The following is a 27184-nucleotide window of genomic DNA, read 5'->3' as shown; positions in this document are numbered from 1 at the left end:
AAGGGTCACTGAGAGGGAAAGTCTATGGGTCAGGGGTATGGGAAATAATAAGAAAATAATGCAGAGTAGGTACATAGAAAGAATGATAAAAGCCTGTTCAGGCCAGATAGATGATAAAACAACCAAAATAGAAAAATAGGAATAATAGGTAAAATAAAGAATAAAAGTGAGCTCTAAAGTCAAATTGAAGGTATTAGGACCATGATTATTACTTATTCCCAATTGGGATAGATACAGTTTCTCCTTCCCATCTGATATCTTCTGTAGCAGTCCCTGCAGGTTGGGGGAAGGCTGATAGTCTCAGTCATTCAAACAGGTTGATGTTCCTGCTGTGAGGGGTTACATGTGGGGGCTGTGGGGAGAACTAGTGGGGGCTTCACTTTGCTGCCAGAGACTCCATTTCTACCCCATGTTAGTTACAACTTGTCATCTCTAGTGTTTGAGTTCAGTGACATCGAGAAATCGAAGGGAGTCTGCTCGAGAGTCATAAGGAATTTATTAGGAGGTAAGTCAGAGAGGATAATTCACTAGACAGAATCGGCCAATCACTGCAGGGTTCTGGGAGGCTGAGGTCCTGTCCCACACTGCTCCCACCACCTGAGCTAGTCCCACAATCAGTTGTTCTTTCCATACTTAGGGTTTCCCATGATGGAGGCCTAGGATATGGAAGGCCTAGCCACCTGTGAGTAATGACCTCGGTTGTGTCCAGTCTCTTCCTACCTGCACAAGGAGACTGCAGCAAGTTCAGCAGCGCTCTTGCTGCCTTCTCTGTCTGTCTGTCTGTCTGTCTGAACCAGGCCTGATGAGGGTGGTTTCTTCCAGGCTGTTCACTTCAGAGCTAGCTCTGCTGGAGAATGTCAGCATGAGGCTCCTCTACTACACTTCTGCCTCTCTCCCCAGAGCCAGTGTTACCCAGGCCATCTCCACTCACCGTCCAGCCCTGGTCATTCTGCCCTTCGTTCACTATTGTTGTGGTGCCTGTGTCCACAGGACTCCCTGGTGGATACTACGGACCTAGTCAGTGGGTGCCAGGTGGTGGCCACTCCTGGCTACTGCTCTGCAGAGATCTCATCTCAGTTCTTTTCCCTTCGACTCTTCCTATCGTAAAAGTTTATTGTTTTTCTCCTGGTTCCTTCTTTTAACTGGGTTGCACAGAGGATGCTGCTAATCTACCATCTTACCTGGAAATCCTAGTTTTTAATAGGTTTAAGTATCTAGTCTGAAGTTTTGTTGGCTTTTGTGTTTTTGTGGTCTTTGTGTAGCTGGGTTTTAAGAATTTAACATAAACAATACTTTATTAAAGAGCAAAATGTTCTTTTATTATTGTATTTTCTCTGTAGATACACTTTGTGCAGTTCTTGAAAGAGACACATTAAGTATTCGAGAAAGTCGACTTTTTGGAGCTATTGTACGTTGGGCAGAAGCAGAATGTCAGAGACAACAATTGCCTGTGACGTTTGGAAACAAACAGAAAGTTCTAGGAAAAGCACTTTCCTTAATCCGGTTCCCACTGATGACAATTGAGGAATTTGCAGCAGGTAAGACTGTAAACTTCACTAATTTAAAACTATTTCCAGAGCAAAAGAGAAGCTATGACTTACTAAGTACTAGTTACAAAATAAATATATTTGTGTATAATTTCAATTCAAGATAACATCCACATTTTATAACTTAGAGAAGTAAATAGAAAAGGTAAGTGCCTTGTCTAAGTCTATAGGGACAAATCTTGGCATTTATGGGTGCTACTTCTGTTTACAATGAGACAGACCTGATTTTGAATTTCAGGTGTGTGACTAGCACTCACATGTAGTTGCCAACAATCTGTAACTGCAACCCCAAGGGTCCTGATCCCCTCTTCTGTCCCCTTTGGGTGCCAGGCATGCACATGATGCACAGACATACATTTCGACAAAACAGTCACACACATAGAATAACTCATAAAATTCAAAATAACGTCCATATGTGTCATTTGGTGTGTATGTAGATATTCCTGTTATATGTAGAAGTATAGAACTACTGAGTTGAGAATGAGTATGTGTAGCAGTAGTTTATCCTGCCAGTTTTCCAGAGTGAAAGAACAAAGTTCTTCCGACATTGGAGAACGCAGTTAAGACACTTCACTTCAGTCTGGTTCTTCACATGACCGTCTTCTCTTAACACTCTGCATCATTATGGAGGTAGTTGGTTTTCTATTGCTGTGATTGAAAACATGACCAAAAGCACCTTGGGAAGGAAAGGGGTTTATTTCATCTTACACCTTGGATAATTTCCCAGCATATACACGGGATTGCATTTAACCCACAGCAGCAACAACAAAAAACCCAATTTTAATTTTGTGGGAGAATTTTCTCTTCAGAGCTGTGATTATAGGTGTATGTCTTAATTTTCAAATATTTGAGCATTCTAATTTTTTCCCTCTTAATTACAGTGTAGTTAGAAAATCCTGTGTCATCTCAGTCCTTTGAAATTTGTTGAGACTTGTTTTATGTCCCAACATGTCCAGTTTTAATAAATATCCATACACTAAGTTGATTGTATTCTGAGTCATTGAGTACAGAAAAATCTAGAGTTCTATACTTGCCTAACAACTTGATTAATCCTGTATCTACAAAATAAATATTCTAAAAATATTGTTCAAAATTTGTGTGTACCTACTGTCTCCTTTTGTCCTGTCAGTTACTAAGAGAAATAAGTTCAGGCTTTGGGTTTTGGTTGAAAATGTGTCCTTATTTGGTTCCATGAATCTTTTATTTGTATGTATGTATATATATATTTTTTTAAAGATTTATTTAATTATTATGTATACATTATTCTGCCTGCATGTGTCTTCTGCAGGCCAGAAGAGGGCACCAGATCTTATTACAAGTGGTTGTGAGCCACCATGTGGTTGCTGGGAATTGAACTCAGGACCTCTGGAAGAGCAGGCAATGCTCTTAACCACTGAGCCATCTCTCCAGCCCCTATTTGTATATTTTAAGATTCTATCATTAGGTAAATTTTGTAATTTATTCCTTTATGATATATCCCACTTTAAATCTAGTAAAGCTTTTTTTTTTCACATCTTTGACCCTAATGTAGTTTTATAGTCTTTTTAAAAAGCTTTTTTGTAGTCTATATTTTCTAAAAATTTATTTTTATTATTTTTGTTTTTTGGTTTTTTTGTTTTGATTTTTTGGAGCTAAGGATCGAACCCAGGGCCTTGTGCTTGCTAGGCAAGTGCTCTACCACTGAACTAAATCCCCAACCCCCTATTATTTTTAATTGTATGTATGTGAGAGGTATATGCATATGAGTACAGATGCCCAAGGAGGCTGAGGTATTGGATCCCCTTGGAGCTGGGAATCAAACCAGGTCTCTACAAGAGTAGTTAAATGCTATTACTTATTAAACCGTCTTTCCAAACCTGTATTCTATATTTCCCCATTCTTTTTATTAGGTTTTCATTGTCTTTGCATATCAGTTATGTTCTTGTAAGTTGCATTTTTTTAAGGCATCCAATTTAAGCATCATCTTTTGCTTCGGATATTTGGTTTACATTTACTAGATCATTGTACATTTGATTTACATTTAATAGGTCCTGTTGGTACATTTGGTTTACATTCAGTAGGTCATTGCTACATTTGGTTACATTTAATAGGTCGTTGGTACATTTGGTTCACATTCAGTCAGTCATTGCTACATTTGGCTTACCATCTTGCTACTTGTTTTTGACTCAGCTGTGGGTTTGTAGTGGATTTTGTTTGCTTGTTTACTCTTTCTCCCCCTTTTTCTTTTGGAGGAACCAAGTGATTTCTAGTATTTTGTTTCCTTCTGTTTGCTTGTTAAACATTCTTTTACTATGTTTTAGTGAAAGCAAGAAAAGTTAAGCAAATAAAGAGAAACCAGTATCATTTACTATTTTGGTGGGTTACTTGATAATACACAAATGCTTCCTTATGAGATTTTAATGGTAATACTTAAAAATTAAAAATTTCAAATTAAAATTTCCCATGCAGTACAAAAGATTTTACTAATACTTAACTCTCTTCAGTATTTGTTGCTATTTCATGTACTTTAACTCTTCATATATTTTAAAGCCCATAAGATGATGTTATCTTAAAAACCAGTAGTCATTTTAGATTACCTGTAAATTTACCCTTTCTGATGGTTGCTGTGCTTCTATCTGGGATCATCCATCAAGCTAAACAATTAGTATTTCTCACAGCACGTATTTGGCCATCAGAGTCTTTTCCCCTGTGTCCATCTGTAAACATCTTTTCCTGCTTTCGGTTTTCAAGGATATGTTTCTGGAAAGACAATTCAGTTTAACAGTTTTTCATCTGTTATGTCGATGTGATCCTGTTTCCTTTTAGTTTACATTATTTCCCTTGGCCAGTCTTTTATGACCTCGTTAGAAGGATACATACCTTTTGTCTGGTACCCTAGGATTACATTACCTGTGCTTCAGTGGGTTGTTGATGATGTATTAGGGGTACTTTTACACAACAGACATTTGATTTTTTTGATTTACCCCTCTGTTAATTTTAGTGAATGCTATTTTATTTTCTTTAAGCTGTTACATGTTTTTCATGACCAGAAGACTTCCTGGTTTTTCTTTTTGTTTTGTTTTGTTTTCTCTGTGTCACCCTGGCTATTCTGGCACTCACTTTGTAGACCACGATGATCTTGAACTCAGAGATCTGCCTGCCTCTGCCTCCTGCTCTTGAGGGCTGGGCTGTGTGCCACAACCACCCGTGAAGACTTTCTTTTCAACAAAGAAAAGTCTCCTGCTATAGGCTTGAATTATCATGTGTTTTTAACCTTAAAAAAGTGTGTGTGTGTCTGTGTGTGTGTCTGTGTGTGTGTGTGTGTGTGTGTGTTGCAATGTTACACACAAACATGTAGAGGCCAGAGGTCAGCCTTGAGTGTTGTTCCTTAGGAAGTGTCCACATTGATTTTCTTTTTGAGACAGTCTCTAATTTGGACTCTGCCTGGCTTTGCCTCCCCATGCTGGGATTGTAAGTATGTACCACCATCCCTGGCTTCTTACATGGGTGCCAAGGTTCAACCTTATAGACCAAGGCATCTCTCCTCAGCCCATATCCTTAACATTTCAGTCCATCTGGAGGAAATTTTTATCCAGCTCTTGTTTCATCATGCATAGGTTCAATTCTGTTTCTTACTACCTTCCTTCCCCCCCTCCCTCCTTCCTTCCCTCCCTCCCTCCCTCCCTCCTCATCCTTTTTCTTGATTGCTTGCTTTGTACATTTTCCTTATCCAGAAATTACAAGTAGTAAAGCTTGCATCATATATGTCAAGCCAGTACATTTTGTCACTTGTATATGATTTTTAAATTTATTTATTTATTTGAGTCAGGGTCTCACTATATCGCTGGTGTGACTGGGAAATTGCTATGTGAAGTGTGCTGACCTTGAATTTACAGAAATTCAGCTGCCTCTATATCCCAAGTTCTGGGATTACAGGCATGCGCCACCACACTTGGCTCTCATACAGAAATTTTTTATAATCTGTGTTTTAAAATCAGTAGGCTTCTTAATCCAAATTTTCTAGTATTTTGAAGTCTCTTACTCCATTGTTTTACTGGCTTTGCAAGGTATCTCCTGGCCTCTTTATGAAGGAACAGCATTAACTCTGGTAAGTTTAAAGTATATAGCATTTTTCTTCAGTAAGAAACAGTGAATTGGGAAACTGTACTGTGTAGTTTTCTATTTCCATAGCTCCCCAACTATAGTTCTCACCTCTGTTAGCTTCTAAACCTCAGAAATAAAGCTTTAGTCTCTCTTGTTCTGTGCTGAAATGTTCCCTGTTCAGATTATAGCTTCAGACAAATAGGAAGTGGGAGATGGAGGGTCATAAGTACTTGTCTGTTCTGGAAATGATTTGCCACAGAGAGAATGCTTCTTTTGTTGAATGGAAGTCTGTGGTACTCAGGAGAGAAGACAGAAAAATTATTTCTGTTACAGTGGAGTTCCATCTAAGTCTTCACTTATCTTAACACATTCTTTCAGATTAGCCTCAAGGATTGATCAAAACTTCAAATGTATGTTAAAATTTTATATGCTAAGTTTACTTTCTGTTTCTACAGGTCCTGCTCAGTCTGGAATTTTGTCAGATCGTGAAGTGGTAAACCTCTTTCTTCATTTTACTGTCAATCCTAAACCCCGAGTAGACTACATTGACCGACCACGATGCTGCCTCAGAGGGAAGGAATGCTGCATCAATCGATTCCAGCAAGTAGAGAGCCGCTGGGGCTATAGTGGAACAAGTGACAGAATCAGGTAGCTGCCCGAGCGGGGGCTTGGCGTGTGGGTGGAGGGCAGCCATTAGTGGTTAGCCTTTAGCCTCGTCTTAAGAGCTAGTTAACCAGTATTTCATTTTATAGTTTGCTTAATACAGGATGAGGCCAAAGCTACACAAAGGAAATATAAGAGTAGGAACAAATGATTTAAGTATTTAATCCAACTAAGTAGAACATGAACATAGAAGGAGCACTAGAGAAATTAAATAGGCAAAGGAAGACAGGAGTAAGTTAAAAGTAGAAAAGCTGATGGATTCATAATCTGTTTTCCTTAAGAGATCAATAAAACAAACCATCCTAGAAGAAATAATTCCTTAAATTCCTTCTAGAAATCAAAATGCGACTGTCATGTGCTTGAAATTTTTACTTTTATTCTGGATTTACTCTGTGCTAATAAATTGAACATCTTGATGGAATGGATCATTTTATAGGCAAATATAAATTATCAAAATTGACCGAAGAAGAAAGCCTGAGTAGACCAATTACCCTGGGAAGAATTAAAAGTTATCAGAGAACTGTCCATTCACAAAGTTTTTACAGGTGAGTTTTTTATCAACCATTCAAGGAACAGTTTCCTTGAGCATTGAAAGAAGAAAATACCATGTGGTTAGTTACTGAAGGAAGCAAAATTCAGATAAGAGTTGAATAAGACACTTACTCTGGATCCACCTCACCATATAAAGGAAATCCTATATAGCCACTCCACCTTAACAGGACAGTGCCCTGAGAGCAGGTAGAGCGTGTTTGGAGAGTGAAGGGGCACTGAGGGGACTACAAGAAAACAATGCTTCCTATAGACAGCAACATTTTGCCTGGTAATAACTACTAGTAGCTTACGTCTAGACAACATTTCACTGACAGTGATTGATCATTGAAGAGAAAGTAGGAATTGAAACTCTAGCTAGAGCTGCCTACCACCTCTGCTGAGTCTCACAGTCATTGGTGCAGTCATAACTAGAGCTCTCTATACTCAGAACAGGATGGACCATAGAGTATAGCTCTAGGAAGCTCAGTTTTTCTGTAGTAAATTTTTTTCTTTCTGAGGCAGGGTATGTGTGTAACAGCCCTGGCTGTCCTGGAACTGGCTTTGTAGACCAGGCTGGCCTCGAACTCACAGAGATCTACCTGCCTCTGCCTCCCGAGTGCTGGGATTAAAGGCTTGTGCTGCCACTGCCAAGCAATATTTTGTAGTTCTTCCTTTACTGACTTGAAATGAAATTCATAGTGCACACTTTAGTGGATAAATGGCCTTTCTGTAATACAAAGGAGAAGAACATACAGCTGGTAATAAAAATTTAAGGAGAGATAATGAAGCTGATAGTGAAGTTAGTACTTCAGTATATAGACTTTTGGTGGGACACTAGCAGGTAAGCTGAAGTGCACATCTCAACACATGTACTGATACATGTGTCAGCTACAGAGTATGCACATGGTAATGATCAAAGTCGAGTCGGTTCTGTGTAGTCACATATCCATATCTGAACTGGCCGACTGGCTGAAAGTTGTCTCAGACTCTAAAATATTCCTCGGATGTTTAGTCCTTTTCTGCCAAACTTTAGTTGCATGTTCCCAGGCAAGCTGAAGCTCTGCCTCCCTGTTCCAGCTTTCCTACAGAGATGGAAAAGGTAAGGGCAGTACAGTACAGTGCAGTGCAGGAAACTGCTCTGGGCTGCTTCTAAAGGGTTAGGTCCAGGTGACACATCTGTTAGTAGGGCAGCCTTGGTCAAGTCACTGAATGTCTGAACTCCAACTGTTCTTTATAACATGAAGGTGACAGTATAGGATGAGTCTTTCATAGGATTTAAATGGAAGATAGGTAGGGGTGTCTGTGTGAGTCTTCACATAGGACGCATGCACACGTGGGTATAAATTTGTGTGTATGTGGATATATACATCATTACTAATGGCAACAATAAATGTATAAGAGCTTTATTTATATGGTACTTGCCTCTTTTGGAAATCAGTAAAATTGCACTAAATACCTTTAGTTTGTAAATAAAATATTACCGCTTACAGTCACAACAGTAAATTTCCTTTCATGAATTTTGGGGTCCTGGGTTCTGGGACTCTGTCCTGTCTGTCCCAGGAACTGGAGTGTCACTGGCTCCTTGTGCCTGAACCCTAAAAGAGAACTTACTAAACAGCCTACTGGAACTAATAAAAGAATAACTGCTGCTGCTCGAGAGTGTGAATTTGAGATTGTTCTTACCATTACTGAAAACTGTTCAAATAAGAAGCCCTCGGTTACAGAAGTGAATTGTGCCGACAGTTGTACAGTGATGTAAATAACTATACACATAATGACTAGTGTGGTGTAGTTTACATGTGTACATTGAGTTATAGTAAGTAAATAACATTTAAAGAACACAGTCACTCTATTGAAGTAAATTCTATTTTTATTATGTTGAACATTACTGTAATAATGTAGGATTAAACTCTGAAATGTCCAGCATTCGTACTTCTATGTAGATCTAGAGAAGTTTGGCTGGAGTCCCACTTTAATGAGGATATGTTAACTTTCTAAACTAACTTGAGTATGGTAGAAAGTTCCTTTCAGAAGACCCATGTTTTTGGTAGAGGAGTGGCCTAACAAAATATAAAGTTAATCTGGAAGAATAAATTCTCTTCTGAAAAAGAGAGGCAGCTCAACTATGAAAAAGAATGACGAGTCTGTAAGGAGTGTTATGTGGACTGCACTGCACAGGTCAGAAACCATGAGGCCAGATGAGCATGTAGAATGGGGTAAAAAAGAAGGAAGGATTACTGCATCCTTACTGCTCCCATGAAATACTCATATAAATTCAAGTTTTAACATGAAACAAAAATGAAACTTTGAACATACTACATCAGACAAGGATGATGTGGGCCTCTCTAAACCTGAAATCGATTATTGTTTGGTAAGGAATTTTATGTCTCAAATCACCATGAAGTTTAAAAATAAATGACAAATGTGACACTTTTTTGAAGCAGTTTGACAAATACCAAAATGCCCAAGAATGTGCCTTTGATTTTCATCAATACTACACCTCAGAATTTATTCTAAGAAAATAATGAAAGCTTTATGCAATAATTTTACTCTGAATCAAATATTATCATATAATTAAGAACTGTAAATAACCTAGATTATCCAAGAAATTGATAAATTACAGTGAATCAGGAGACATGTTTACTGCTTGTTACATGAGTAAGAGTTGAAAACACGTTCTCTACCACCCAACTACAGTATGTACCTGGGCCATTTTCTGATTTTATCTTTAAAAGATAAAATATACTGATTTTAATGATTAGAAATTACTGTGAAATGTTTTAGAGTGGTCCTCTTACTGTACTGGGTATGTGGCATAGCGTGGGGGTAGGAACATGAGCATTTCTCCCTCCCCTGTGGTGCTGAGGGTAGAACAACCTCATGCACTAGGCAAGGGCTGCACCACTGAGCTTCATCTCCAGCCTGAGCTGAGGGAGATTATGTTCCAGCTGGCAAGACTGTTGACCTAGGAGAGTTTCTTTCTTTAAAGCTCAGTTTGTCCATTCTGCCCTCATTTCTTCTCTTCCTAGTCTCCCCACCCTTCTTGTGGGGGTCTCTGCAAACACTAGTGCCAGCAGAGTAATGTTCCATTTGAGACTGGAAGGAAATTCAGTCCAACACGATTCAGTAGCCAGTGTTGGTTCAAGCTTCTAGAGGTGACACTGGGCAGGTTGTTTTAGGCATATTTAAGGAAAGTACAATTTGGGGGAAAAGTTTCCTGGTGTATGCACAAGGGAGCATAATTATATTGAAATGCTTCTGAAAGTACATGTCATTTCTTCCCATATGAAGGTGGGTTCTATAGATAGGCTACATGAGTTATCCTAAGGGCCTGGGGGAGGGTCTGGTGTGATCTAGGTCGTGTAGATAGGGTCATTTCTATTTGTAAGTAAAATCCAGGTAACACTTACAGAGCTATAGCCTTCAAAATATGAACACTTAGAGAATTGTTTCTGTTATTTTGTAATGGGATCCTTTCTCACAGGTTCACAGTTAACAGAAGAATCTCTGTAGTTGGATTTGGTTTGTATGGATCTATTCATGGGCCCACGGATTATCAAGTGAATATACAGGTACTCTCCATCCCTGTTATCATCCTAAGATATAGCAGCTACTTTGCAGTAAATACTGTCTTGACAAAAACCCAGATTTCATTGTCATTGTCAAAGGAATCAGGAATCATCAGTAGTATTTTAAACCATTTCTGTTTTGTGGTTGTTGTAAAAATTGTGGTTCCAGGAAATTGAGGTCCTTTACAAAAGTGTTAGCATACCTGGAGCTAACTTTTGTCCAGAAAACCCTTACAGTCATTCCTGTCTTACTGATTTAAATACCCTTCTCCCCTTTCATGGTACTTGAACTTGAGTGCTTTGAACACACCTCATTACCTCACACTGCCTCAAACACTCTCTTGATTTAGGAGTGTCTGAATAAACACTGTGACATTCTTTTTCTGTTTTGTTTTTGTTTATTTTTCTGTTGGTTGTATTTTGATAGGGTCTTGCATCTGAGGATGGTCTGAACTTGCTGTCCTCCTCCTTGTGTCTGTCTTTCTAGTGCTGAGATGACAGGTGTGTGCCAACATCTTGAGGGCTGCTCCACCTCAGTTCCTCAGTTCTTGTAGATAGGGCACAGATGGTAAACACCTTCTCTGCTCCACCTCAGTTCCTCAGTTCTTGTAGATAGGGCTCAGATGTTTAACACCTTCTGTTCCATCCTTCCTAATGAACTGCTGTTCCCCCATTGGATTGCATACCCCGTAAAGTTATTTTTGAAACATATCAATGTTATATTTTTATTTATGAACTATACAATACTGTGCCTATATTTTATATATAAAGTACAAAAATATGAGAAAAGGAAGTAAAACATGTTTCAGACTTTTATCAATAAAGCAAAACTATGCCTTATAAATGTTACCGCTATATTCTCTTTAATAGTAAAAACTTTGAACCTTGTAGTCAAATGCATGCTTTTTTAAATGTTGCTACTTTGTATTCTTTGTGACTACAGCAATTCAAAGATCTGGTTCTGTAACAGCCAGGAATAGAGGATAAAATTATTTTCATGCAGTTTTTGTGTATCGGGTTATGTGTGTTCATGTATGCAGAGACACGTGTTTATGTACATGCATTGAGTGTGGAAGCCAGATGACAACCTTGGGTATCATTCCTCGGGTGTTATCTACTTTTATTTGGAGACAGTCTCTCATTCTCTTGGAACTCACTATGTAAACTAAGCTGGCCTTGAACTCAGACATCTGCCTGCCAGTGCTGAGATTAAAAGTTTGCACCACCACACCCACCTTTTTTGTAGGGGCAGTGTTTGGAGACAGGGTTTCTCTGTGTAGCCCTGGCTGCCCTGGAACTTGTGTAGACCAGGCTGTCCTCAAACTCAGAGATCTGCCTGCCTCTGCCTCCCAAGTGCTGTGACTAAAGGAGTGTGCCACCACTGCCTGGCTTTTTTGGCACTTTACTAACTGGGCTCTGGATATTTGAAGAGTATAAAAGATTTCAGGGGCTGGAGAGATGGCTCAGTGGTTAAGAGCACAGACTGCTCTTCCAGAGGTCCTGAGTTCAATTCCCAGCAACCACATGGTGGCTCACAACCACTTGTAATAAGATCTGGCGCCCTCTTCTGGCCTGCAGGGACACATGCAGGCAGAGTACTGTGTACATAATAAATAAGTAAATCTAAAAGAGTTCAGTTCCTCTCCTTACTTTTGACTTTTTGTTTGTTTTAAAAGGCAGCCACTACTTAGCCCCTGCCAATAAATAGTTCCCATCTGGACACAAGGTGGATTTTCACATGAAATTTCTTGATGTTTCATCTGAGTGTTGACCAATATTTCAAACTGTTTAGATACACTCTGTGAGGTCCATCCAAAGCACAGGCTGAAGTTAGTTCACCTAGCCAGTTATGTCACCTAGTTAGAAGAGCCATTTTAACCATTGTTGAAAAGCCTCTTTTTCTGGGCAACTTCTCCTAATGCCATGTGTCTACCAGCTGAGGTATGGTTCCTAACATACCATAATGCCAAATCCTCTAAATTAATGTTTCCTTGAAGTTGGTGTGTGGGGGTGGGGGGTAGTGGTATGTACATGTGTGTGTGTGTTGGTCTGTGCAGGTGGGTGTGAATGCAGATAAAGGCCAGAGGTTGAAGTTGAAAGTTTGTGCCTCCTGGATGCTGGGATTAAAAGCATGTACCACCATTCTCCACCTTCTTGTTTGAGACAGTCTCTCACTTCGCCTAGAGCTCACCAGACTGTCCAGTGAGCTCCAGGGATCCCCTGTCTTTGTCTCCACCTCACCTCTCCATCTCTGGGATTACAGACACATGCTGTTGCACCTGGCTTTTCTGTAGCTGCTTGGCGGGGTCTTCACTCAGCACTTCATGCTTGGGCAGCAAATACTTTCCCCACCAAGCCATTTCCCTAGGACCTTTCCATTTCAGTAGAACCATCTAGAGGGCTTTTGCTTGTTTTTTAAGTATTTCTTTTGTGAGGGTATGTATGTGCACCGTGTGCATGCAAGAACCTAAAGAGATCAGAGGAGGCATTGGATCTCCTGGAAACTGAAGCTAGAGACAGTTGTGAGCTGAACCCAGTCCTCTGCGGGGGCACTAAGTTTTCGTAACTGCTGAATCAGCTCTCTGGTCTTGAGAGCTTTTCTTAGTACCTGAGCTGGGTCCTCATCCCAGAGACTTGTGACATAGAAAGGAAAGTCACATGACATACAAAGGAAAGAGATGGCATGTTTTTATGTGAAAGTTCATCTTTATGTGCCTGGTTTGTTTGTTTGTGTGATTTGTTTGTTTGTTTGTTTTTGAGACCCACTTTACCTTTCACCTAGAATAGGAGCCATGCACATCTCAAGACACTGCTTTGCCTGGCTCAGCTGTATTAACAGATGAAAGTACCAGAGACTTGTGTGATAGAAGAAGGACATGATAACTTGGAACATTTTTGAAAGTTGATCCATATCTCTACTGCTACCAGCTACAAGGACTACCATTAAGGAGGGATAGACTCTTGGGACTGTAGCAGTTCCATCACTCAGACACCTCCCCCACCCCCTTCAATCTCAGGTCTCCAAATTCCCATGGGACAGCAGTATCGGGCAGCAAGTATATAAATTGATGGTAATGGGTACAGGAAGGTGTTGAAAATAGATCAAATGTTAAGAATGGCACCTTGTTTTAGTGTGATGGTATTTTCTAGAGATTTTAATTTTATGGGTACAGCCTCCTTTTTATTAAACTGGTAGTAGATAATTGAAAGTTATATTTACTGAGCATGATGATGCATACCTTTAATCCCAGCCCTTGAATGTTCCAGGCCAGCTAGGTCTACATAGTTAGACCTTGTCTTTAAAGGGAGGTAGGTGGGTTATATTAGTGAATGGCATGTATGGCTTAGTTTTCACAGACTGTACACACCTGTGTAACTAGTGCCTAGTCAAGGCACAGGACAAGACCACATCAGGAACTAACTCTTCATGATCCTCCCGCCCACCCTCCCTGTAGAGAAACAGCTGTTCCGACCTTAGCCCATTTCCTTACTGTTTCCGAGACTGTTTGCAAAAAGGCAGGCTTGTGAGGGCACTGTCCCCATGTATGGAAACCCTCCTGGTAGCTTGGTAAGGTCTGACTTCAGCTTTTCAAGCCGTCCTCCAGGAAGCGTCACCCCTCTTTAACAGAAGCAGTTTCCGCTCTGTCCAGCTTCTTTATCATCTGAACTGGCATGGCACTGCCTGAATAGTCCCTCTGTTGGCTTGACTCCCCTGGAGGGTGCCTTACTGTCCCCAAAGACCACCTAGAACCAGTAAGATAGAACTAATTGTAATTATTCACAGACATGGGTATTTTAATTTAATTTAAGGGTATTTTAATTCCAGTAAATACTGAAACTGAAATGTTGAGTTGATTATCCTATTAATAAGACATGGGCTAAACAAGGAGGAAAGATTCTTTTCCCTCTGATATCCCAAGTCTGTATCCCCACCCTGTTGCAGACAGAAAGGGTTCTCTGCATAGCCTTTGCTGCCCTGGTCACTTTGTAGACCAGGCTGCCCTCAAACTCACAGAGAGCCTGTTTCTGTCTCCCAAGTGCTGGGATGAAAGGTGTGTGCTGCTGTGCCGTCTCAAGTCTGCATTCTAGAGTTCACACACAAAACTACATTTTGTAGGGAAGCCCTCTTCTGCAGCCAAGCCCCGATGCTTGATGCCTTCCCCATTCTTACTGTGGTACATGAGTTCAAGAGCCTTTTCTGATCATTGCATGCTTTAAAAGGTATCTTTGATGACTAGAGATGAGCAGAGAAAAATTAGAACACAGGAAGTTCACAGCCTATTGTCGCAACTTCTAGCGGCTTCATGTCTTCCTTAAGACTGTTACAGTTTAACTGAAATGTCACTTCTCTTAAAAATCACAGATGATTGAATATGAGAAAAAACAAACCTTGGGGCAGAATGACACTGGATTTAGTTGTGACGGGACCGCTAACACATTCAGGGTCATGTTCAAAGAACCCATAGAGATCCTGCCCAATGTCTGTTACACAGCAAGCGCAACACTCAAGGTAAGAGGCATTCAGCTGCACAGGTTCCTGGCTTCCGTGTTTACAGAGTCGCTGGTACGCTGGGGAGTATCTTAGAAAGGGGAGAGTAAGCGGAGCTAAGATACTCCACCCCTTTAAGTGCTGCCCTTACACTGTTCTTCTGAGCAAAAGTGCTTCCTAAGGACTGCCCCGTTGTTTAAAGGAATTGAACTTTCCACAGAAGATAAAAGAATTGTTTCCTTAAAACCTTTCCACAGTTGTTAAGGGCCTAACTCTATATTGGTGTTTTTAAATTGTTTTTAAGTAAAAACTTGGTATTTCATTAAATGACTGACTGAAATTTTATGCTGGATCTGTAGTGACGGGTAGACCAGTAGTCAGATCAGATCACATTGATGCCTCAGATGACAACCACTAACCAGTACTCTCCTGTAGGGGCCAGATTCTCACTATGGCACAAAAGGACTGAAGAAAGTCGTCCATGAGACCCCTGCTGCAAGCAAGACTGTCTTTCTATTTTTCAGCTCCCCTGGCAATAACAATGGCACTTCAATAGAAGATGGACAAATACCAGAAATAATATTTTATACATAACCTAGTGTTACCAACCATTCAGTCTAATCTCAAAAGCATAAACAACTGGCCACAAATAGTTTGAGTATCTTGAGTATTTATAATTACAGAATAAGAAACATTTTAGTTTCTTAGAGGAAGTAAAGTTTATTGAAATCTCTGCATGGTTCAAAGGCAGATTTTCCATTTTCTTATAACCCTCGGGGCAAAGAGAACCGAGTTTATGAAAACGGCAGTCTTCCCGCTTGTCTTGTGTGATTTCATAGGTCTACTGACTCGTGATCTTTCAGTAATTTGGGAATTGAAAGATTTTTGTCATGTATAGCAGATGTGGGTGTTTTCGCTTTTTTTTTTTTTTAACTTGTTTTTACTATTTTGAAAGTTAGGTGAAAGGGGTCAGTATTCCTACAGAATTCTTTTTAACTCAAATAACTAATTTCAGAAAATTAGGAAAACAGACTTTATATTAGGGGTTTTGGAACATCTGGTTGTTGGCATTTGGAATAATGCTAAAAGTAAGCCTAAAAACAAGAGAAGTTCCGGTACGTTTGCAGAAAAGGTGTTTTGTAATAGTGTAGTAGTGTATTGCATAGTACTATTTCAAAGCTGTAAGTGGAGTCTGTACAAATTCACAATAACTGAAATCAACAGATCTACAGGACGAGCTAAGATGGATTCTTTGCCACTCCTATCCCACTCTACCTGTCATGGGTGCCGCCAGTAATTCCTAGATGGCTGAGATGTGATGGAGGTGCCGACAGACACCATTGTAGCGCTGCCATGACCGTGCACAGAAGAAAGGACAGAATGCTAAGTTCCTAACAGCTGCTCTGAAACCATAAAGCTGTCCGTCCAGTACTCCTGCTGAAAAGGAAGGAGGCTTTTTGTCACCTGCAGAGAAAAGTGCTTGATAGCTGTAACTTTGTTAATGTGACTAAGAGTGCGTCAGAAGGATGTCTGACAGTGTGACGACGTTTCTACATTTTTATATAAAGCAGATTTTTGAAATACAAGTGATAACATTTTCCTCTTGAAAATGATTATCTTCCAAAAAATAATAAACCTTGTATAAATTAAGCTGAAGGTGTATCAGTCTCAGATAGTTGTGGAAAATTATTAAAAATAAAAATTCTTCTAAGTATCAACTTAAGAATTTCTTTCTAAATAGGATATAAAGGATTTCATCAAAAGTAATATTTTGTACTTTCAAGAGGTCAGGGAGATGATGTGTTGGTGGCCAGGGTCTCCTAAAGTTGCTGAAGAAAGGGAACTGTTTTCTGTTTGCTCTGGTATCATGATCTTGTGTTGCCAGCCTCAGTTCGCTGGAATACCCATGTAATGAGATTTTGCTTAGCTGAAGTTCAGCAAAGACTGTAGTAACCACGAGGGGAGGTATTTCTTCCTTAACATGGATTGCATGCAGAGGTAAGTTAGTGCTTTTGACTTTGGGGCATTCCCATGCCTTGTTTTTTACTGAACAGCTGTAATATGGGGTGTAGTCAATGGAAGGTACAAGGAACGGAACCACTCACTGACATTGGGACATCACCTGGAATTTCTGGAATAAATGTATCCTTTTTGTTTATGTTTTTTTGTCACTTGTCTCTTTCTGTAAAAGTGGAATGCGAGACACTACTTCGGAGTATAATTAATTAAAGGGTAGCTCTTGTGCGTTTGTCATTTTAGTCGGCACTACAGAGCTGGCAAGGGACAGTTGTCTAATGTGATTTGAATGAAAATGCCCCATGGGCTCAGAGAGAGGAGCACTGTCAGAGGTATGTAAGCTTAGCTTCTGCACATGAGTCTACTGACATTTTCATTATTGTCTGTGGCCCCACAGCTCCGCAGTCAATGCCCCTCCAGCCAACCTGGCCATGCCTGGAAGGCCTTCCAGTCCTGTGGCCAGGGCTCTGCCATGGCCCCAATATGTAGGTTTAAACTAAGTCTCTACAACAAAGTATTTTCTCTGCTCAATAGCTTGGGCCATAAAGACTTCAAATTGTACCCAGCACCATTAGTAAACGTTCTAAATAGTAACTTCTTTGTCTGGGCACTGTAATACCAACACATACTGATGCAGACAAGCAAAAATGTGTGCAAAGCACTTAGTGCAAAGGCCAGTACACAGTGATCATCAGGCTGCAGTGACTGGCATTTTGGTACTAGGGATGGAATTCAAGCTAGGTGCCTTACTCAGTGTTCTATTGCTGTGAAAAGACACCATGACCATGGGAACTCAGATAAAGGACAACGTTTCATTGAGGCTGGTTTACAATTCAGAAGTTTAATCCATTATTGTCATGGCAGGAAGTGTGATGGGACACAGACAAATACGGTGCTGGAGAGGTACCTAAGAGAACTCTACATCTGGATCAGCAGGCAGCAGGAAGAGAGACCCACACTGAGCCTGTCTTGGGCATCTGAAACCTCAGAGCCCACCCCCAGTGACACACTTCCTCCAACAAGGCCACATTGTTGTGGGATATTCACAATGTGACACTCCGAGACTGTGTTAATAAAGTTAACCTTGAATGGGGTGGAGTCAGTGACTAGCTGAGCAGAATTAGCCATAGGGAAGCAGGAATTTGGATAGAGAAGACAAAAAGGAAGGTAAGGGCAGGACTAGCGTCTGATTCGGGCTTTTTGGTTCTGGTACAAGTGAAGATGAACGTCTCTTGCTTGGTCTCTGGTTGCTTCTTGACTTCTCTGACTTGTTGGTAAATAGCACATCAAAAGAGCTGGTGGTTGTGGTGCGCACCTTATCCCAATACTCAGGGGCCAGAGACAGGGGGATCTTTGAATTTGAAGTTGGCCTGGTCTACAGAGTGAGTTCCAGGACAGCTAGAACTACACAGATCCTGTCTCGAAACAACAATCCCTCCCCCAAATAATAAAAATAATTTGACTAACTTGTACCTCTACTGTAGAACATCAATATACTTAAAAGTATTCCTACAGAAGCGTTGCTATTCTGATATCTGCCCAACAAATTAAGATGCAATATGTGTGCTTTCAAACATTGTGTTTTAGTCCACATAAAGTTTTGCGTAGACATACTTTCAAATGATAAAAATGCTTATAGGACAAAAGAGTACAGCCGTCAGATGTGGTACATGAAATGCAAAGTGTTAACTCTCACTGCCCTTTTCCCTTACTACTTAGTGCCTTCCTCGGCCTTCTGTCTCTGTTCTTGTCCCCACATTCAAAACGGGAGCTGTGGCCAAATTGAAGAAAACTGTTTAACAAGAGGGAACCACAGCAGCCCCAGAATGACCAAGAGCTTTACTCTTGCTGCATGCTTTAAGTCTTTAACTCCACTGGCAAAGCTAAAGTAACTCTGAAGCTGGAGTAAGGTTTTTAAAACCAAGCTTAAAATGGAATCTGACATTTGCAGTGGGTTTCACCATCTGGGTCACAGCAGGGGCAGATTCTTGGGTGGGGGCAGATTGAGCTGAGGGCTCTTGTTCTTTCTGGCTGGTGTGATGGAGTCCTTATACTCTGGAGGTACCTGTGCTTCCTTACAGGGCACCTCTTCCCTCTCCTCCACCCATCTAGACACCTACCAGGCACCATCAGTAATTGACCAACATGTGTCCCCCCACCCTTCTTAAAAAACATGATTGTCCAGTCTGTAGAGGGTTTCATGAGTTCACCTAAAAAGCCAACAAGTTACTATAGTATAATTTTGGTTCTACTTTGTGCCTCAATTCTAACTTATTTAAAAAGAAATAGGTGAGGTGTGGTTTAACACGTAGATCCCTGCCTGAGCTGTAAGGCTGGCCTCAGTGTCTAGCTTTCTGCTCATGACCATATCACATAACCTTATGCCATATGGGATGTGTCTCTGGAGAGTAAACTGAGATGGCCTGTTCGGATCTCAACCTTTAATGGCTTTTTTCAGCAGTCACGTTCCAGTCCCACCTGTTACTGAATCTGAACACTGCAGCCCTTGGACATCTGCCTTGTCAACCTCTTGACTCCCCTCCCTGTTCAGTTAGACATTTGATCTTTAACGACTTCAGTGACCCTCAGTCCTCTTGTATACACCCAGATCAATGTGATTGGCTCCCTAGCTGCTGAGGCCAGGCATTCAAAGCCCTGCAACTTGGTGTGTAGCTCAGTGGTGGAACATGTATTCAGCATTTAAAAAAAAAATGATGTAAGTGGAGATTGGGATATTTGACTTCCTCTGCCTCCAACCAGAGTCAGATTGTCAGTGCCACTGGGTGAGTTTCCATAGACGGTTCTGCCATTTTCCAAACACTAACTATTCCTAGTCTTTATCTTCAGCACCTCCTTACTAGTGAAACTCCAGTTCCTGCTTCTGCACTCTCTTCTAGCTCATTACTATGCTTTCAAATGCAGTTATCTTGTTCAAAAACTAAAGTCCCCGAGTCTCCAGCCCCTCCAGATTCCTGCCACTTCACTGCAAAGTGTGAAATATTATCTACACATTTCTATTTATCCACTAAAACTGCCGCTATCTGGGTCACCAATACTCATTTTCTAGACCTGTGAATACCGGGCCATTTCACTTCTTTTGTGACAATTATCAGTTGACCACTTTGAAGCCATCCCCCTTAGCTGCCATTACACCGTACCACCTCTGGCTAGTGTTCAGTTGTGGCGTATCTCCCTGACCCTTCTTGCTCTGTGCTGGACCTGCATGTCAGCGCTGCGCATTGGAAATGTGTCTGACGGTCCATTCATTCTCTTTTGTTACCATCTGTTCTCCATCACCCACACAGGTCTCTGATGCTTCAGTTAGGTATTCGGGTAGCTCTGTAACTATTCCCCTTTGATCTCTCCAATCATTTCAAACTTACTGTACCCTAAAAACTCACCTCAAACCACCAACCCTGCTCACCAGCCCCAGACTTGGGCATCTTCCGTCTTAGTTGCACCGTGTGATCTTTCCCCCATCTCTGGCCATTCAAGATCCAAAGATCCTCAAACGGTTACAAGCCATCTCCCAGTTAGGTGGCAGAGATCTCCCTACCTCCAGGCATATATTGTCCACACATTCTAACCTAACTGGACAAGGGCAGTGTCTAACTTCAGCACTTGTACTGACTTGCCTCTGCTCCAGTCGTATTCCACTTCACAGTGCATCATCTCCCCTCCTTTCGCACGGCAGTGTGCGAATTGCCACGATGCCGCGTGGAGCAGGCGAGCGCAGAGACTGGCTACTTCGTCACTCCTAAGGATGGGTGACATCTTTGCCTAAGCTGACAAAGATGGCTCACCACGTGATCACACCCCAGGCGGGCGGGTTCCAAAAGAACGAAATCCCGGCGCAAGGCGGCGCTCTCAGATGAGGGCAGATGCGCAAGCCGCTTCCGCCCGTGACGTGCGCAGGCGCACAGGACCCTTCCGCCGCGCGGTGGCCCTCCGCGGTGCCTGCCGGCTTGCGATGCTGCTGCTCGCGGTGGGTCGCGGCATTTCGGTCCCTGCTAGAGTCTTGTCTGCTTCCACAATGCCTAAGAAAGCCGGTGCAACGAGCAAGGCCAGTGGCAAGTCCCGTGGCGTGGAGAGGGTGGGCCACGGGAATACAGCAGCGGGAACAAAGCAGCGCCTGGCGGGTCGAAGACCTCCCTGACAGCTTGTCACTCCTTCCTGTCTGAGCCTTCCTGGGCCGCACATTAGCCCGCCTGAGGACCACCAGATCTAGGCTCCACTGCGCACCTGCCGGCCTCCGCCTCGCTCCCGCACGAGGGCTGCACTTCCCAGCAGGCTGTGCATCCTGCCTCCCCATGGTCAAGGAGACATCTTCCTTCGCCAACTCTTAACTCCTTTCTATGACCCAGCTCAGGCACTGCCACCTGCTGGCACCTTCCCCAGCTCCCCAGCCCTGACCGCCTTTCTCCATGCAGTAATGTACTGTGTATGGTGCACTTAGCACAATTATGTGCTTCATTATGGTTCTCTCGCGCTGTGATCCCAGCTCCTTGAGGTCAGGGAGTAGCTCTTCATACCCACTGCCTGCAGAATGCCCTGGAATGTATGAATAAAAAATTATTAGTATGGCATTTAAGTGCCAATCGTTATTGTTCTTTCTGCAGCCCACCCCTCCCTGTCACCCACTAAGAGCTTTAGGGTGCATTGGGTATAAAGATGAATAATAAATAAATGGCTCTACTCTCAAGGAATGGTAACTATAAAGCAGACTAGAGGACAAGTTCTAAGGTATCCAGAATGAGATCCCCACCCTCTTCCAGCTCTGAGCTACACCAAATAAATGATAAATAATAAATAGTAATAAATAGTCTCTATTTGTGGAGAAAGTGAAGTATAAAGCTAACAGACAGCAGCATAAAGGTGTGGAGGCCAGAATCAGGCCTTCTAAGGCAGTACAAATGCTGTGGGTTGATGGGAGGCTGACTGGTCCCTGAGGGATGTGGGAAAGCACCTTTGTGGCCAGTTGCTGGATGGGAGGCCCAGTTTTGTCAAGGCAAGGGGTTGTAATGGGTCAAAATAAGTGTGATGAAATATTTTGTAACCTGTAACATTGTGTGTGTCATTTTAGGGTAAAAACCAAACCAAGGAACCAGAGACTCCACTTCCTCCTGCAGGGCCTGTGGCCACTGATCCAAAAGGTTGTATCACCATTGCCATTCATGCCAAACCCGGCTCCAAACAAAATGCTGTGACAGGTACATCTGAGCACTGATGGGATTCTTGTGTGGATCACGCTGTCTCTCTACCTTCTCTTGCCTTGTTGGCTGACAGCCTATCCTGTGACTATGAATGTATTTTTATATCTGATTTAGAGGTTTCTCTATTTAAAAACCCTATGTTCTCATACAAAGGTATTTGAAACAAAATGCACAATATTTAATACCAAGTTGTATCTCTTTCTTTTTAAAAATGTGGTACTTTGGAGATGGCCTAGTCTTGTGTACCAGTAATTCACGAGTACTTAGGTACTGAGGCAGGGGGATCTTGAGTTTGAGGTCAGTCTAGAATACAAACAAGATCCCATCTCTAAACAACAAAACATTTGGGAAGCACACATAAGGAAACATATGGATAGCCTAGACTAGCCTTAATTTTTCCTGTTCTAAAAATTAGAGACAGCGACAGAGTAGTGTAATGATCATTAACCTGAAAATGGGAGAAAACCTGAGCTCTGAGACCCCTGACTAATTCCTAGGCAAAGTTAAAGTTTGAATTGAATTATCTTGAAAAATCTTTATTTTCAAGGTAAAGTTTTGTATACCAAATTATTTTTATATTTTGAAAATACTACACCTGAAGTGCTAGATAGGCCTGGTTTGTGCTAATGGCTTGATTATCTTATATCTGTTGCCCATATTTGGTTAGCTTTTCTTCCTTCCTTCCTTCTTCCTTCCCTCCTTCCCTCCCTCCCTCCCTCTCTCCCTCCCTTCCTTCCTTCCTTTCTTTTTTTCTTTTTAAGATAAGAATTGCTTATGTAGCCTATGCTGGGCTTAAACTTACCTTCTGCCTCAGTCTCTGAAGTGCTAGGATTATAGGCTTATACCCCAAGCCCAACCTTTAGGCCAGGTATTTCCTAAGCCAAATCTAAGATGGAATCACCTATGAGGTATACAAGTATTTATGTCCATCAGTTAAACTCTTCTATCCATTATAAGACATGGCTTGCTTTTGAAGATGCTAAAATGAAGAACTGTGCACCTGAGAGGTGGCAGAAGAACCACTGTACCGTCTCATACTTGTGGAATGCATAGATGTGCTGTCACACAGGGTTCAAGTATATGGCCATGGCTGAGTGGTCCCAGATGCAGGACCAGCTCCAGCTCATTTGTAAACTGCTCTGAGTAAATACCTTGTTCTCCTAATAACTGTGAAGTACTACAGGGCACATTACTTGACTTCAGTTGCCTCGCCTGTAAAATGGGGCTAATAATGGCACTAAGTTATGCTGAAGCCCTTTAAGAAAGCTTATATGCTCCTAAAAGTAGTGTGATTATTAGATAAATGTTAAGCGCATTGAATATTGGAGGCACTGAAGATAAGTATCACGGAAGAGAGGGACCTAACCTAGTGCTTGGCTGTTCCTGGTGTGACCCTGAACCCTGTGTGATCTAGTGTGCGGCATCATCTCTGCTCTTCCTAAGTGACGTTGGTGGAGCTGAAACCCAGCTCCCGACTCCCTTCTGGAGCTCTTCCCATTCAAAGGCAGTTTCTTGTTGCCTAAATCCAAGATGTTCTCTAGGACTCTAGACCTGTCCAGTTAGTAGGGTTTTCTCTTTTGTGGGTGAGTTCTACAGCTGTAGAGACAGATTTATTTGTGTTCCCTGGGTATGAGTTTAACATTCAGTTCAGTCCTGGTTTGTGTGCAAGGGACTGGACCTAGTTCAGCAGTTAGTAACTGAAAGCCTGTCCCAGGTAAATGCAAACTGTTTGCCAGTTCCTCACTCCGTGGAGGGAAAGAACCTCTTAAGGATGGAGTTCACATCATTTCATTCCAGATCTGACCACCGAGGCCGTCGGTGTGGCAATCGCGGCACCTCCATCAGAGGGAGAAGCAAACGCGGAGCTCTGTCGCTATCTCTCTAAGGTCTTGGAGCTCAGGAAGAGTGATGTGGTTCTGGACAAGGTGGGTCTCTCCCCTTTAAATCATTATATAGTGATCATAGTTCATATTTTCTATAATCTTTGTAAAGCCAATTTTGAGAAAAGTTCCGTGTGTGTGGCTGTTTTGCCCGCATGTATGCCCGTTCGCCACATGCATGGCTGGTGCCCTCAGAGCCCAGAAGAGCGTGTCATGTCCCTGGGACTGGAGTTACAGATGCTTGTGAGCCACCGTATGGGTGCTGGGAATCAAACCTGGGTCCTCTGGAAGAGCAGCCAGTGCTCTTAACCACTGAGCTACCTTTCCAGTCTTATAAAGCCGGTTTTTAAAAACTTTATTCATTTAAACACAAAAATCTGTGACTGCATGGCCTCTTTGGTCTGCACTGCCTCTGTCGTGTTGAGCCTGGCCACCCCTTACTTCCAGTCCTGCGTTTTTCTCCTAAGTTCCTACCTGAACATACTGTCAAATTAATCTTGCTTCCTCCTTCAAGACATCGCCGTGCTGAAATAGTGTAACATGGTCCCTGTGTGTCATCTCCATTGAGAAGATCACCAAGTATTTCTGACCCCACACTGGTTCTGCTCTCTTGGGGAGGCCTACTGTGAAGACAAGTTTATATGAAGTTAACACCTTGGGTGATTTTTAAAAACAGGCTCCTGGCATCTCTGTAGTCATGCTGAACTAGAATCCGTATGCAAGGAAGCAGGCCACGTTCAGGTTTTTAAAGCTCTACCTGTGTTCTAGTACTGTATGTACCCTGCAGTTCATAGCTGTTCCATTTAAAGTCATTGATTATCAATGACTTGATTAATAATCTATTAATAATCTTCTCCCCAAATCCATTTGATCAGGCCACTTCCTTTACCTCCCCCACCTGTGGCAGATCATACCTGACCTTGGCAGTGCTCCGGGTCTGACGTTAGTCCAGCGGCATGCTCCACTCTGCTGTGTGCACATACGGTCAGTCCATCTAGATAAATTCCTGCTCCAATTCTGTGATTTATAAAAGGCATATTTCAAATCTTTTAAAGAGTTGTTTTAGATGATTGTGAAATCATAGTACTTGGATGTGTGGTTGCTTTTTGTTTGAAATTTTCAGAAATGTATAACAATTTTAAAAAGCAATGTGTTTATATTTAGGTGTTATAAAAAGTTTAAACTAAATTTTCATATTTAATATTTTAAAATTATTTTCCTTTGTAATTTAAACAAATTACTTGAAATTAGAACATTGGCCAGGCATAGTGGAAAGTACCTGTAATCCCAGCACTTGAGAGAGACAGAAAGGATTAAGGGTTCAAGTTCATCCTTGGCTGTATGTTGAGTGTGAGCTAATCTTGGTTACAGGAGACCCTATCTTAAAGAAAAAAATAGAGTATCATAAACATTCATCTTGAAATTTTAATGCTAAACTTTCATTATGAAAGTTGAAATAAAAGGCAAAAACTCAGGAGAGTCCTACAAATTTGTTGTAAAGTAGAAGTCTTAGAGTTTCATTTGCTATGAAGAGACACCATGACCACAGCAACTCTTACAAAAGAAAAACATTTCATTGAGGTGGCGGCTTACAGTTTCAGAGGTTTAGATCATTATCATCATAGTGGGGAGCATGGCAGCATCCAGTGAGACATGGTGCCAGTTACATCTTGGTCCACAGGCAGCAGGAAGTGGGCTGAGTGTCACACTGAGTGAAGCTTAAGAAAGACACCTCAAACCCACCCACACAGTGACACACTTCCTCCAACAAAGCCACACCTCCTAATAGTGCCACTCCCTTTGGGGTCCCTTTTCTTTTAATCCACCCACACTAGGCTCTTGGGAGAGGCCATCCATGATACCCTGTGAAGACATGCTGCAGTGGGAACAGAGGTCTGCTGCTCCTGCCCGTACTGGGATGCTGAGTGTGTCTTTTTCTTTCTGGTTCAGGGTGGTAAATCTCGGGAAAAGGTGGTGAAGCTCTTGGCCTCGACGACCCCAGAAGAGGTCTTGGAGAAACTGAAAAAGGAAGCTGAAAAAAAATAAAGGCAAGAAGTGATAAGTACGTCCTTGAGGAATTTTATAGTGACACAGAGGTGGCTAAGTAGGAAAATATATATGTATCCAGACTTAGGGAATGAAATACATATATAAAAATAAGATTAAAGGTAGGAGAGCCGGGCAGTGGTGGCGCATGCCTTTACTCCCAGCACTTGGGAGACAGAGCCATGTGGATCTCTGTATGAGGCCAGCCTGGGTTACAGAGCGAGATCCAGGACAGGCACCAAACTACACAGAGAAACCGTCTCGAAAAAACAAATAAGTAAAAGTAGTAGAACATTTAAGTCTATACATTAAATATAGGCTCTAAAATCCCTTGTTGTGGGAGCTGAAGAGATGGCTCAGCAGTTGTGAGCACCTGGTGCTCTTCGAGGGGACCCGGGCTCAGCTCCCGGCACTTACATCAGAGGGCTCACACTAAAACGCCAGTTCCAGGATGTACTGGCATTCTCTGACCTCTAAGGGCACTTGCAGGTATGTGGTTCACATTTGTATATTCCAGGCATACGCATACATATTAAATAGATAAACAAACCTTTAAAATCCCTGAATGCAAACAGCCTGAAATATGTTACCCCAACTTCAAGGCGTCACCACGGAACAGCTGGACAAGCCGTCAGGACGCTGACCTCACCCTTCGCTGTCCACGATGGTGCCTCTGATCTGCAGACTCTGGGAGACCAGTTGAGGATCACAGCGTACAAGATGACATAAGAACCCAGCTCCTGCCGGCAGTGGTGGCACACGCCTCTAATCCCAGCACTCAGGAGGCAGAGGCAGGTGGATCTCTGTGAGGCCAGCCTGGTCTACAGAGTGAGATCCAGGACAGGCACCAAAGCTACACAGAGAAACCCTGTCTCAAAAAACCAAAAAAAAAAAAAAAAAAAAGAAGCCAGCTCCCTTCACTCCCGGTGGTGCCACACACCTCATGTCGCTCAGTGTTTCTGGATTCTGGGGCTTTCTGATTCAGTTTACAAGTGAGAAACCTCTCATGCTGCCCCACAGTCCCATCTTCTATTTCAAGATGTTTATTTAAATGCAAAAATGGCTTTTTATATCTTTTAAAAATTACATGGAACATTTTGTGGAAACCATAGACTTGTAATGTTGTCAATTATTTTTGAAAACCTTG

General features: G+C 41.9%; 2 protein-coding genes across 2 annotated transcripts in view; both read left to right on the top strand.

Moving 5' to 3' along the window:
• The window catches only part of Btbd1 (BTB domain containing 1), a 40759-nt gene extending 23719 nt beyond the window's left edge, over positions 1 to 17040 (top strand). Inside the window, exons 4-8 of the mRNA XM_036185810.1 lie at positions 1341 to 1538; positions 6086 to 6278; positions 10309 to 10396; positions 14757 to 14903; positions 15318 to 17040. Of these exons, the coding sequence (XP_036041703.1) occupies positions 1341 to 1538; positions 6086 to 6278; positions 10309 to 10396; positions 14757 to 14903; positions 15318 to 15476 (785 nt within the window). The 3' untranslated portion in view covers positions 15477 to 17040. The remainder of the gene's footprint in view (positions 1 to 1340; positions 1539 to 6085; positions 6279 to 10308; positions 10397 to 14756; positions 14904 to 15317) is intronic.
• Positions 17041 to 19710: 2670 nt separating this feature from the next.
• Positions 19711 to 26830, top strand: C1H15orf40 (chromosome 1 C15orf40 homolog). Its single transcript, XM_036185820.1, has 5 exons — positions 19711 to 20961; positions 21982 to 22108; positions 23909 to 24036; positions 25942 to 26053; positions 26640 to 26830. Exons 1-4 carry the CDS (start codon positions 20770 to 20772, stop codon positions 26035 to 26037), a joined length of 543 nt encoding a protein of 180 aa, XP_036041713.1. The 5' UTR covers positions 19711 to 20769; the 3' UTR covers positions 26038 to 26053; positions 26640 to 26830.
• Positions 26831 to 27184: the final 354 nt, after the last annotated feature.

The sequence above is a fragment of the Onychomys torridus genome, chromosome 1, assembly GCF_903995425.1.
Source record: "Onychomys torridus chromosome 1, mOncTor1.1, whole genome shotgun sequence".
In the NCBI taxonomy this organism is placed as follows: Eukaryota; Metazoa; Chordata; class Mammalia; order Rodentia; family Cricetidae; genus Onychomys; species Onychomys torridus.
This window is presented reverse-complemented; position numbering and strand designations above follow the sequence as displayed.

Excerpts from the sequence above, each read along its gene's own strand:
- C1H15orf40 (XM_036185820.1), top strand. The coding sequence starts at position 20,770 with ATGAGGGCAGATGCGCAAGCCGCTTCCGCCCGTGACGTGCGCAGGCGC. Across the intron at positions 20,962-21,981 it reads AAGCCGGTGCAACGAGCAAG|GGTAAAAACCAAACCAAGGA; the intron begins GCCAGTGGCAAG and ends GTGTCATTTTAG. Across the intron at positions 22,109-23,908 it reads CAAACAAAATGCTGTGACAG|ATCTGACCACCGAGGCCGTC; the intron begins GTACATCTGAGC and ends ATTTCATTCCAG.